General features: G+C 34.0%; 1 protein-coding gene and 1 long non-coding RNA gene across 4 annotated transcripts in view; one reads left to right on the top strand and one right to left on the bottom strand.

Moving 5' to 3' along the window:
- Window positions 1-10,588, bottom strand: part of septin12 (septin 12) — a 124,928-nt gene extending 114,340 nt beyond the window's left edge. The window contains exon 1 of the mRNA XM_009299472.4: window positions 10,298-10,588. Coding sequence (XP_009297747.1) covers window positions 10,298-10,352 — 55 coding nt within the window. The 5' untranslated portion in view covers window positions 10,353-10,588. The remainder of the gene's footprint in view (window positions 1-10,297) is intronic.
- An 83-nt stretch (window positions 10,589-10,671) lies between these two features.
- LOC141381208 (uncharacterized) overlaps window positions 10,672-13,041 on the top strand; it is a 58,585-nt gene continuing 56,215 nt past the window's right edge. For all 3 annotated transcript variants that reach the window (XR_012401014.1, XR_012401015.1, XR_012401016.1), the window contains exon 1: window positions 10,672-10,707. This is a non-coding gene — a long non-coding RNA (uncharacterized lncRNA). The remainder of the gene's footprint in view (window positions 10,708-13,041) is intronic.

Raw genomic sequence — 13,041 nt, 5'->3', positions numbered from 1 at the left:
AAAACTTTCTGCTATACTGTTTGTATGGTATATGTAAGATTTATTTTTTTAGACAATGCTATCTCTAACAGAAACTATATTCAAAGACGCCATTTTAAATTGTAAATAAATCTGTGTTTTTTAAACTAATGAAGACAGCAGAAGTCAATGATTCATTTGAATTATTTAGCCTGACATGTTTAGCTACTGTTCCAAAATATTTAAAATGTTTCTTAATATAAAATATTTTTGTGTTTAAAGGGGGAAAAGTTTTTATTTTTTACCCAGACATTTAAAAAAAGTAACACAATACCGCGAAGCTGTGATATTTTTATTTTATTTTATTTTTATTTTATTTATTATCATACCGTCAGAATTTTATACAGGCCCATGCCTACTCCATTTATAACCAAATGCTCTGGAAAGATGAAATTATAATCAGGGTTTTATGAAACAGCCACATAATGGATTAAGAAGGTATGCATGCATAAGAGTCTCTGACATGCAGCCAAGGCAAAAGGGGCAAGTTACTGTAATTGCCCCCTAGGATTTAACTCAAACAATTAAGTATCTATGACTAGCATAAAATTCAATATAAAAAGCTTGCCATTGCCGCAGCTATTTTTTGAAGCGGTATTTGCTGAAGCAGAGAGAACAGATAACATCTCCGAATGACACCAGAAGGTCAAGTGTTTCCTTAAATGCCACATTTCTAGAGTTGAAGTTCAGGGTCAATTTGTGTGTCATGTTGAGTGATTTTATGCACACAAGAATTCAATAACTTAACTTAGAAGTTCATTTTTTTCCTTTACCCAGAAGGATTCACGCACACACACACACACACACACACACACACACACACACACACACACACACACACACACACACACACACACATACACACAGTACATAGATATTTCATAGAGGCCTTCAAGCTTAGCCTCCCTTATCCTGCAAGGCTTTACCAGGGCCCCTATATCTCCTCAATCTTTATTCTATGACTTCCATAATGCTGTGAGGAATGCATTGACTGAAAAAGCAATGAAAATCAAAGTCTTTTATTTTAATATAGACTTCAGCATAAAACAGTAACATGAGTTAAAAGCATCTGCTTGATCAAAAGTGTAGCCTCAAGATACAGCATATGACGTCTCTAATGATCAGTCTCAAATTACACCACAGGAAAGTTGACTGGTTCTTTCGGACATATTTGCCTTTCCCTCATTTCCACACATTCACATTTACAGGAAATGTATCCGTCATCACCCGCTGAACAGCCATCTCTGTGGATCGCAAAAGTTCATGCCTACACTGTAAAAAATTTGACCTTAAATTCACAGTAAATTACTGGCTAATAATTGCATTACTTTCACAGTAAATTACTGTATGTAAATTCACAGTAAATTATTGTGAGGTAGTTCACAGTAATTTACTGTGGTTTTGTCACATTAAATTATTGTGAAATTACAACCATATATTGTAATTTTACAGTAGATAATAAAGTCCATTACTGTGATTTCACAGTATTATCTTGTAGAATTAACTATATTTTACTGTGAATTTGCAAAACGATTACTGTGATTCAGCAGTAGGTTGCAGTTTAAATACCTGATTTAACTGTAAAGTTAGTTATATCCCGGATTACTGTAATTTAACAGTTTGGTGCTGTAAAATTTCAAAGCAATTTTAGGTCACACAAAAATGAAAATTCTATCTTGATTTACTCACCCTCAGGTTGTTCCAGCTCTGTTAAAAATGATTTTTTTGTTAAACACAGGAATAAAAATATCAAATATTCCTCTTTGTGTCCAAACAACCTGAGGATGCGTAAATGATGACAGAATCTTCATTTTTGGGTGATCTGAGAAGACTCTAAAATCAAAATAAAAACAAACACACATACATTTTACAGATTTATTTAACAGCTTAATGACATCTGTGTAAACATTTCAGAAAACTTTCAAAAGGTGAAGCCTCAAAAAATACTATAAGAACATATTAATAAAAAAAATCTGACATCATATGTAGCATACATATAAAAAGCAGTGCTTCAGAGTGCGCTCTCTCTCTCTCTCTCTCTCATTATATATATATATATATATATATATATATATATATATATATATATATATATATATATATATATATATATATATATATATATATATATATATATATATATATATATATATACACACATACACATATACATGAGAGAGAGAGACAAAACTTCTTGCTAAATTAGGCAGTCGTCTATTCAAGGTCAATCATTTTCCTGATAATTTTACACACTTGCTGGTTGATGTGTCTTCTCTGCTTCTTTGACTTCGTCTGTCTTCCATCTCCCAACTGGTGCCCAAAAAGCACCTATAAGCAAAAGGGCAGACAAACAGTTAGCTTCATACAACACTACTGGGACACTACTGCTGCACTACAGAGCAAAATTACTGTTAGCTCAGTTTGAACATGCTGACAATACTGTAGCTCGGTCAAACTGCAATCATTTAAACAAAAACATCTGAAAAACATTTCCATCACAAACACACAATCAAGAACAGTCTAACAACAAATAGTGGTTTTAATGACCTAGGCAGAGCATTTTAAAACAGTTGATTTGATTTACACATTCTGTTTACAGACTATAATCTAATGCTGGGTTCACACTTATTGCAAAGTTAACACATGCATCACAGTACTTGCTCTTGAATACTAGCAGGATGTTTCTTGCATCAAGCTAATTTTTCATGATTTAAATATTTAAATATTAGGAAAATTTTGCAAAAAAAACTACATTTGTGTTGTATTCATTTCAATCAAGTTTTTTGCAAATATTCCAAATATTTTTCAACGTTTTTTGAGGTTCACTTAATTTGCTCAGTAAAAATTTCCCACTATTTATGCATTTGCAATGACTTGCATGTAATCCACTCACCTGAATAGGTAACTTCACATATGGTATAAGAGCCCCATCCTTTTAAAGACAGCTTCCCCTCTGGTCTCCAGCACAGACAAACAAATTGTGTCTGCAACACGGCCCTTTATAACAAGGGGACAAGGGGAGTCATGACTTGTGCTCCAATACATTCCTTGTTTAACCCCCCAAAACAAGCCCTCAGTTACAATATTTATTGTAGACATTACCTTAAATTCCAGAGTGCAAAAGGCATCTTCAGCATACTTCAGTTTCAGACCAGATCCAAAGTCAGTTGTGAAATCCAGGTGAGGTCCCATGACCACTCGACCCTCCAAGGAATAAGACTAAAAGGGGAAAGAAGGACTAAATTAGAGGTGTTTGTGAATAATTAAATTTGTTTGTAGAAACAAAGTTGACATTCCATGCTCTGCCTATTAAAAACCAAGCAAACAAACACACATGCCCAGTAAAATTGCTAATAAAAATAAAAACTATAGTTTAAAAAAATCTTTGTCTAATATTTACTACTACTGGAGGTACTGGTGGAACTTCTGGAAGAAGAAAAGAAGTTTGTACAACAAACTGCTCACAACAAATCTGTGAAAAACCTGACATTTAAAAATCTAATAAAAATGAGGCATCAACATTACCTTTAATAATCAAGCAATGGTTGATTGGTAGCATCAGTGTTTCAACATCAATGGCTGCAAAAAAAATCTGAATATAATAAGAGTAGAATAAGACTCAACCTAACACACACATACTCATATATATATATATATATATATATATATATATATATATATATATATATATATATATATATATATATATATATATATGTTTAGATTGTGATAATGAATTTAGGTTATATTTGTGTGCTCAGAATTTACTCACCTCACACTTCAGCTATTATCAGGTACACCTAAACACTAAAAAATAAAATCTACAATTAGTGACACTATACAATTAGTTCTCATTAGTAAATGTTAGCACTGCATTAACACCAGTGAGAAATATACAATATGTACTGTGTTAGTGTTAGTTTAAAAGAATACAACTGAATTGTATTATAAGCCTAATTTAATAAAACAGTTAAGACTTGTTTCATAATGAGTTTAGTTTATTTAACTAACTTAACGTTAACGTTACAGTGAACAAAATTACCGTACATGATGGTGACTAACGTAACCGTAACGTTAACTTAAGTGAAGGTCAGAGCTTACCTTAACTTTAGTCATTTCACCTTCACTTCAGTCTTGTACTGAAACAGAAAATGCAGTTAACAAGAAGTTAATTAAAGAAAATTCCATTTCTTTTTTCAGGAACTAACGTTAACGTTATGCTAATACCTCAGAGAACACTACAAACACCATCTGGCGTCGTTAATTTCTTGTTTTAAAAAAAGGCGGGCTTAAACCCTGTACGTGCGAGTACAACTAAAGTACTCGGTAAATTCCTGTTAAATGACATGCACTATACAGAAATACACATACAACAATCATTTAACGGACAAAAGTCATATTTTAACCCTTACCGAGGATGAATCCGTTGAGTGAAGAGACGACTCAGGCGTTGTCTGTGGTGATGGCGCTTGTTTGCGTTCGAGTCGAGTCAGTTCTGTTCAATGAATCGGCTCCTTTAAGTGAACAGTAAAGAGTCGAATTCGCCTGAAAACGATTCCGTTTTGTATAATATTGTAAGACGCAAACATATAATTCATTAATATTTCATCAAATTGCTTGGTTCGTGTAGTGCTTGTACACGAATTGCTTGTTGATGACTATGAGCTCATGAACACGTCTGATAAAATATCTGAATCTGATTCAATGTAACACGAGTCCTGAACCGAAGCAGTGCAAAAGTAATATATTGATTGAAATATAAAGTTAATTATTTTCTTCGCCATTCAAAATATTACATATCTCTGACTTCAACAATAAGAATAAAGTTCGTTTGGAGTGTATTGAGAATTATTATTTTTTCCTCCCAGGATTCATTTCACACCAAGCTGCATCAAGCTGTAATGGTGGATGAGAAAGGCACATAATATTATAAATATTGCTTGTAATATGTAATGAAATAAAGTTTTAACACTTTTTCATGCGAGAATGTAGTTCTTCAAAACTCAAATCTGTGGATTGTTAGTAAAGATTGTGTGTAATTTTAAGTGTGTTTTGCCGGTAGCGGAGATCTATGACCTCCAGGCGGTAACGGCGCTCATTACTCATGTATCCGCCGAGAGGCGCCTGTCTTCAGGCTAGACATTGGGACAATTGCCCCGTCTTCGATGGCTCTATATGCGTCCGAAAATGAAGTTTTAACTGTTTTTCATGCTAGACTGTAGTTGTTTAAAACTCTTATCTGTGGTTTATTTATATAGATAAAAAAAAAATTATATATATATATTTAATTCTGAGATTAGTGACCTCCAGGCGATGACAGGTGCCCAATAACATGAAACCGTCTAAAGCAGACATTTACCCTGACATTGAAATAATTGTTGGCTGTTTAACAGTCTTTGGTTTCATTAATTAATCACTTTTTATTCCAGTTTATTATGTTTTGGCTAAGCACACAGTTGTTCATTAAATATTATTTCCTATTCTAAGTTAACTGTATAAAATAAAGGTGCAGTACAACCAAAAAGATGTTGGTAACCAAATCGTTTTGGGGGCTATAACATTCTGTTATTATCTGTTAAAAGTTCATTTGTATTAATTTCTACGTTGAGTTAAAAAAAGGTTTGAATTTCTATAACTAACGTGCAAAAGATATAGCCCTTTTCACAGTAATTTGCTGTAATCATGCTACCTGCCGTAATTTCACAATAAAATTATGAATACAACATATTACTGTGAATTTTTCAGTTAAATACCGTGAAGAGATACTAATGTAATTTACTGTGAAAAATTACAGTAACTTGTTGTGAAAACCTGGAAATTTTTTACAGTGTACAATTAAACTTCTACTGATAAGACACGAATGACTGCATTTCACAGTCGCTTTGCCACAAACAGCCATATGAAAGAACCAAGGATCTCACTATACATCCCACAACATTCCAAGAGGCGTTTTTCCTCTAAATGAACAGCAGTTCTGTCTATCTTCACTCAAGCACATGGCGGCACACTGGTCTCTTGTTCGGGAATGACCCTTTTGGCTGGTTTGAGGTGAAGCAGAAGGAATGTAATGTCCCTCTTGTGGCATCCTCTATAGGAATCACATGGCTTGTTCATGAATCAGAGGCAACTCCAGTGGCCAAACCTAAAAACACTGTGTCTTTTAACACATACACACTTAAATGACAGTAATCCAATCTTCTAGTTAAATTCAAATTTGCCTTGTCACTTTAAGAGCTTGAAGGAACACTCCAATTAGTTTTCTTGTAAATAGGCTCACTTTACAATTCAGCTAGAGTTAAAAGTAGAGTTTTACTATTTTTTAATCTATTCAGTCGAACTACAGGTCTGGCAGGAGCACTTTTAGCTTGGCATAAATCAATGAATCGGATTAGACTATTACAATTCACTCAAAAAAAATTCATAAAGAGTTAAGAATAATTTTTCTATTTAAAGCTTGACCCTTAAGGCTGATTTATACTACTGCGCCAAGTGATTGGCGTGACCCACAGCAAATACCTTGCTAGTTGCCATGCATTTATACTTCTGCACGCTGTTTGTGTTGCTCTGCAATAACACTTCTGAAGCTGGCCTGCAGTAGGCTTTTATGTTCACCTGTGTCAAGTTTCTTCGCTTCGCTGGTGTTTTGTTTTTTTCTGAACACTACCTTAATGTACAAGTATTCAGGAACCAACAGACATGCAACAACTTTAATCATAAAGTAAACACAAAACAAATTTTGTAAGCACTCGCTCCAACAGGTCCGCGCGGTTCTTGGTCCCTCCCACACTTGTAAGTGCTACCAAGCCGACCAATCGCAGAGCTTGCACTACGCGTCGTTAAGACGTGTAGGTATATTTTTTAAGGTATATACATTGAGGTGTGCGTCAGCGTCAGCCATGGCGGGGGCCATTCTACTGACTGATACAATACAGTACATAACAGTACGGGTCGGTAGGGGTCACCTTTATCAGGCTTGTGTTTCCACTTCCTAAAGGGTACCAAGGGTACCTTTGATGTGTGTGATGTACGACAAAGTTTCAGTCAACATAATTCTTGCTCGAGGTAATTTTGCTCAAAGTAAAGCTGTATGGGACGTTCGCATATCATATGTAAAGCACTTCTCACTAAACAGATGCTTTATACACATAAAGACTTGTGTATAAATGTTAATTACTAACTTTTCTATGAACACAAGTAGATTATAACTGCAGATTAATGAAAGGGCGAAATAGCCCACTGTAATGTCTGTGATTAACAATATAAAATAAATAAATGCAACATATATTAACACATACTGTACAGTCTCTGATGGTCCCAATTACAGAAAAACTACACACAACATTCATTTAGTCCTTACTTGGGTTCAAAAACAACATGCAACATATGCTGTAGCCCACAGTATCTTTATCTTTATCGCTCATCTGTATCTTTAATCTTCACCAGCACATGTAACCTCTGTTAGAGAGTAATTCCATCATTCCGAGTTCATAATAGTCCAAAAGGTGATGATAATAGTTAAACATGGCAGTTTGTTAATGTTTTAGGTTGCTGAAAGAATCATTTACTATGTTTTTTTTCGGCTTCCCCTTTGTTTTTTCACACTTTGCTCTCCTGTTTGTCCGTTTCTGAAAGATCGGATTTCAGAAGCACTTCAAATATTACGTGCACATTATTATCATCAACTCAAGAAGTTCATTATTTCAAATATAGATTTGCACACAAGCAATCATGAGCTCTCTGGAGAAAGTGAAACCGCTTGCACTTTTAGATGGCCTCGTATAACAAAAACAAGACAGGACAAATTTTTGGCAGATTGTGGTTGTACATCAAGACAACAACACAGTTTGTTCGAGCTCTGGTCAACAAATGGTTCATTGTTATATGAATATATATATATATATATATATATATATATATATATATATATATATATATATATATATATATATATATATAGTATTAAAATATAATGTCTCGGCTGTGTATTTTAAAATGTCGGTTTCTTTGTTTTTATTTCACTGTTTGTGTAGGCGCTAGTTATGCTTTTCTGTAAACCAATAGCGTTCAGCTGCGCATCTAGCTCCACCTGTTGGTATTCTTTTGTCATGCTAGGTATCCTTTGCAAAGGGGACTCAAATATTGGTATGGTACGGTTCGCTTTCAGGTTCCTTTTAACAGTGGAAACGGCCATAAAAGCATATGGAAACGAATAGTATCGTACCATACCACTGAGTGGAAATGGGCCATAAGAGTGACGTTTAAGAAAATGTATTGTTTTCTTGACCATATCAGGCAAAAAATGTGCAATGTTTCATGTTCTGTTGGTCTTAGTAAACAATGTAACTACAGAAGAGTCATGCCTTAAAAAAGAAACTCATCAAAAATCTTTTTTTGAATTTTTTTGAGCAAGATGCTAATGGTCTAATGCTAAGCTAAGCTAAAAGTGCTCTTTCCAGACCCAAATATTGGCTGAATAGATAATTTTTTTTACTGTTTTACTTTAGTTGATTTGTAAAATGAGCCCATTTATAAAAAAGCAGAGTGTTCCTTTAATAATTAAGGCATGCCAAGTGATTTTGTTTAACATGTTTAGGACTGCAGTGCTATTTTAGGCCTGCAAAGAGAACACCCAGTGATATTTGTTTACTCCTTAGCATAAGACACCTCAATCTTCCCTGTCATCATGTGTAATTGCCTCAGTCTTCTTAAGAATGAGTTTTTGCTGAAGCATCTACAAGACAAACTGCTTTGCAACTTTACCAAGGCAGCAAAAGAGCTTCCTCAGGCAGCATGTCTCCAGCAAGCACACAAATATAATAATAGATGGTGCTTTATTCTGAGTGCTTGAACTAATTTGTTTTTCCTCTTCACATCAGCACCTGTCTAAACACTGAGAGAAGCCATTGTTCTCCAGTCCCTGCTGTGTCCGTCCATGACGGATCTATTGGAAAGGGTGCCTCTCTTCCTCAGAAATGTGTGTCAGATTCAATAGTGGACACGGCTTTGGTGAAGGTTTATGAAGATGGTTCTTGACATTGTGCAGTGTAAAGTGATGAAGCTTTGGGACAACATCAGTGGAATGTTTTGACATCATGTCACTGCACATCTTTCACTGCATGAATTCTGAACAGCTTTTGTAAGTTTTTAAGGATGGATGGATGGATGGATGGATGGATGGATGGATGGATAGATGGATAGATAGATAGATAGATAGATAGATAGATAGATAGATAGATAGATAGATAGATAGATAGATAGATAGATAGATAGATAGATAGATAGATAGATACTTAAATTAAAAAAATAATTCACCCAATATGAAACTTTAATAACTATTTACTCACCCTCAAGTGGTTATAAACCTTTAATTTAAGTTTAAATAAAATAAAAACAAAGACCCGGTATGTGTTTACCTGCACATTATGGAACCATGTTCTGTGAATAAACTAAAAAAAAAACTAAAACTTTTATGGGAAATAAAAAAAATTATAGGTCAAAGGGGGTTCAGCCAACAGAAAAATTGGGAATCCCCAAATTACATGAACAAACATGTTTTATAAAAAAAAATGTATGACATAACATGACTGATGTCTGTCAGATTATATTTTTTTTCATTATGTAATCATGTAATCCATAAAAAGTAGCCAAACTGTAATCTGATTATGAAGATTTTAAATGCATTACAATTAAATTAAAAGTTCTTAATTTTTCAATTTGCTTGTGTAATCCAGATTCATAAAAATAAACTACATAGCTTTGTAAAAAAAGACAAAATGCAAAATACAAAAAACATTGTATTTTAAACATTAAGGGTACATTTGAGTAGTACCAAAAACACACTTTGATTTGATTTGAAAACAGATGATTTGACACAATAAAATGCACTTAATAAGATATAAGAATTCCATTTGATCTTAAACTTAAAAACATTCAACAAGGTCAAATGAATTCTTAGGTCATGCATAATGTATGTACTTCTATACACAAAAAAAGTTCTTCTCCTAGCACTACTTAGAGTATAATATCAAACTAATTTCTCGTTTTCAAGATTTAAAATTTGCAAGCCAAAATAGACTAAAAGAGACATTTTAAAGTGTCATACATTTACAAAAATTAATGTACATTTGTTTCTCAATTTCATTATTGAACGTACACGTGGTCAAATAGCCTACATTAAAAAGTTTTAGACACTTAAAATTCCTAATATTTGCAGGCTATACTATGCAACCATTCATAGCTTCAAAACTGCTTATTTAGATGAATGAATGCACGTACTTACCCTCAAAATCAGACAATATCCCCTCCAGATGGTCATTGACTGAGATATCTGACATCCTGACTTCAGTCCAGGCAAAACTTCCAGCCTCAGCGGCGCGCAATTACAAGTAATAAACTTTGAGGGGTGAAAAACAAGACAAAACCTCTCAAAAGATTTTCAAGCCAGTCAAAGTTTCTCCAGCAATTGTCGGGTTTGTGATGCAACAAGAAAAGTTGCGATTTTGGTGGGAGTCGCTTCTCATCCGACAGCGCAGAGCAGCACGTCAGATTCAATAGAGATCCAAAAGCAGACAAGCCATCTGATAAACCTCCTCCTCCTCCTTCAGCGAGTCCTGCCCCCTCACGAATATAGAGTGGTGGGCGAAAAAGGTCTCCACCCTTCACTCCACCCCGCGGCTACACCTGGAAAAGGCAAGTTTGCCCCACTCGTTTGTTATACTTTGTTTGTTTGTGGGCTACAAGCGCGCCCCCAAAAGTAGACGACGCTTTGAGCTTATCTCCAGAGGTCGGTTAAGTGGATTTCTTGAGAAGCAGATTATTTATCAATGAAACACTTTGTATGCGAAGCAGCAGGACTTTAAGATTTGTAATTGATTCTTTCGGACAGAACGCCAAGGCTTTTTTCATTCATTCTTTTTTTTTCTTTCTTTATTTTTTATACACAAACTAGGTTGACGATACAAAAGGGCGACCGTGTCACAGTGGTATTGTACAACTGTATAATTATAAAATAATTATAAATCTACACATCCTAAAATATAGATAAATGGTAAATAAATAATGAGGGAAACCACCGATTAATAAATTGCAAATTGATTTATTTAAATTAATTAGGCTTAGCCCTTTATTAATCTGGGGTCGACTCGTCACAGCGGAATGAACCGACAACGGAACCAGCATGTTTTAAGCAGTGGATGCCCTTCCAGCTGCAATAAATCACTGGGAAATGAATGACTTAATATTTGACCAAATAAATGCAACATTGTTTCATACATTTGAAGTTGAACAAAACCTTTCATCCAAGTTGTTCTAAAACTCAACAACACCAATTCTTGCCTAAATATATGGTGGCTGCGAGTGCTTAAAGTGCAGCAATTTAAGAAAAGGCATGCAATTACAAAAAAAAAACAAACAAACAGCAAATTGAGAAAAGGTGTTCTTTTATTTGACAGCACATGTGCTGTGTAATCCTCACAGACTTTCACACAATGCAAGCAAATTGATAAAACACACTGCATTATCTCACAATGCAAACAATTTACAAAAACATGCATTTTCTCACAACATTTTCAAATAGCACGGAACACATCAGTAATGTTTCAAGGGGACCCTAAAGCGTGACGGACCAGGACCTGGCTATTTAGGTTATGGTTATTTAGGCTAATAAAATACAAAGGACAAGGAAATCAAAATGTTAAAATATGTTTTCATAAATTGTTTGTATTGTGAGGAAATGTAGCGCATTTTATTTGTTTGCGTTGTTTGAAAATGCAGCACTTTTTTAATTGGTATGTAATGTGAAGATTTGCAGCATGTGGTCTGTCAAACGGATGAAGATCTTTTCTCAATTTGCTGCCATTCCTTAGAATTACATGTGTATTTTTAAATGGTAGCACGTTAAGCTTTCTCGGCCGTACATTTGAGACATTTGAAAAACTTCTTTGATCCACTTCATATGCTATTTTAGCAATTTTCTGTTAATAAATATATATATATATATAATAAATATATATATATTTAAATTTTCATACAAATATATTTAGTTCATTCTAGTGGTTTACAGTTAAATTCTGCAGCCATTACTCGTCTTTAATAAAACGCACTGTGAAAAAAATATTTAAAAAATATATCTAAATATAAAAATTTAAAAAATGCTGGGTTCCAGACAATTCCTTCATGTTGTCCCAACACAAATAGATTAGGTTACCTTAGTTGTTTATTGCAAATTTAAGTGGATGGAACATGAAGCAATTAAGTTGTCCCCCAAAAAACAAGATTTTTTAAATAAATAGTTTGAACAAACAGCCAAAGGTTTTTTTTTTTTTCAAAGATCAGAAACCATCCAAATAGTTCTTATTTCTTAAACAAAAAATGTATTATCCCCAAATAATATTGTATATTATCAGAAGTAAAATAAAATAAAAATAAATAAATAAATAAATAAATGTCACAACAAGAATGTTGTTTTATTTAAACTCTGCATATTTGCAATGTGGTGATTCATTCCGCTGTGGCGACCCCTGAATAATAAAGAGGACTAAGCCGAAAAGAAAATGAATAAATTAATATTTGCAATGTATCTGTTTATGTTTGTGAAGGCAAGATGTGACTGGTCTAGGTACATTTTGTTTTGACATGGTGAATTAGGGATTTACCTGTCCCGGATTAACACATGAGTTGACCCCTCTCAGTCAGGCTCATTGCTGTGTGGTTAATTGTTAGGTCCGGAGGGCCATGGACATTTCAAATGAAATGCTTAAGTAATTTTATCTTAGAAGCATTTGTTCCTCCACTGTATGCTTATTCCTATTGTCCACAGTTAAGAAAGCGTGAATAAAACATCGGTAACATAAGATAACATTGTGATTACTCTGACTTATTTTTATTTTATAATCTGTAAAATTCAGCTTGAGTTCCATAACTAATAACCAATTCTCCCAGTTCAATTACACAAAGATTACACAATATGCCTTAGATCAGAAAACCGCTTCTCAAGGATTAATCCAGCATGGAGCGAAGGCTAAC

The sequence above is a fragment of the Danio rerio genome, chromosome 3, assembly GCF_049306965.1.
Source record: "Danio rerio strain Tuebingen ecotype United States chromosome 3, GRCz12tu, whole genome shotgun sequence".
Lineage (NCBI taxonomy): Eukaryota > Metazoa > Chordata > Actinopteri > Cypriniformes > Danionidae > Danio > Danio rerio.
The sequence above is the reverse complement of the archived record's forward strand: the minus strand, read 5'-3'. Positions and strand labels throughout refer to the sequence as shown.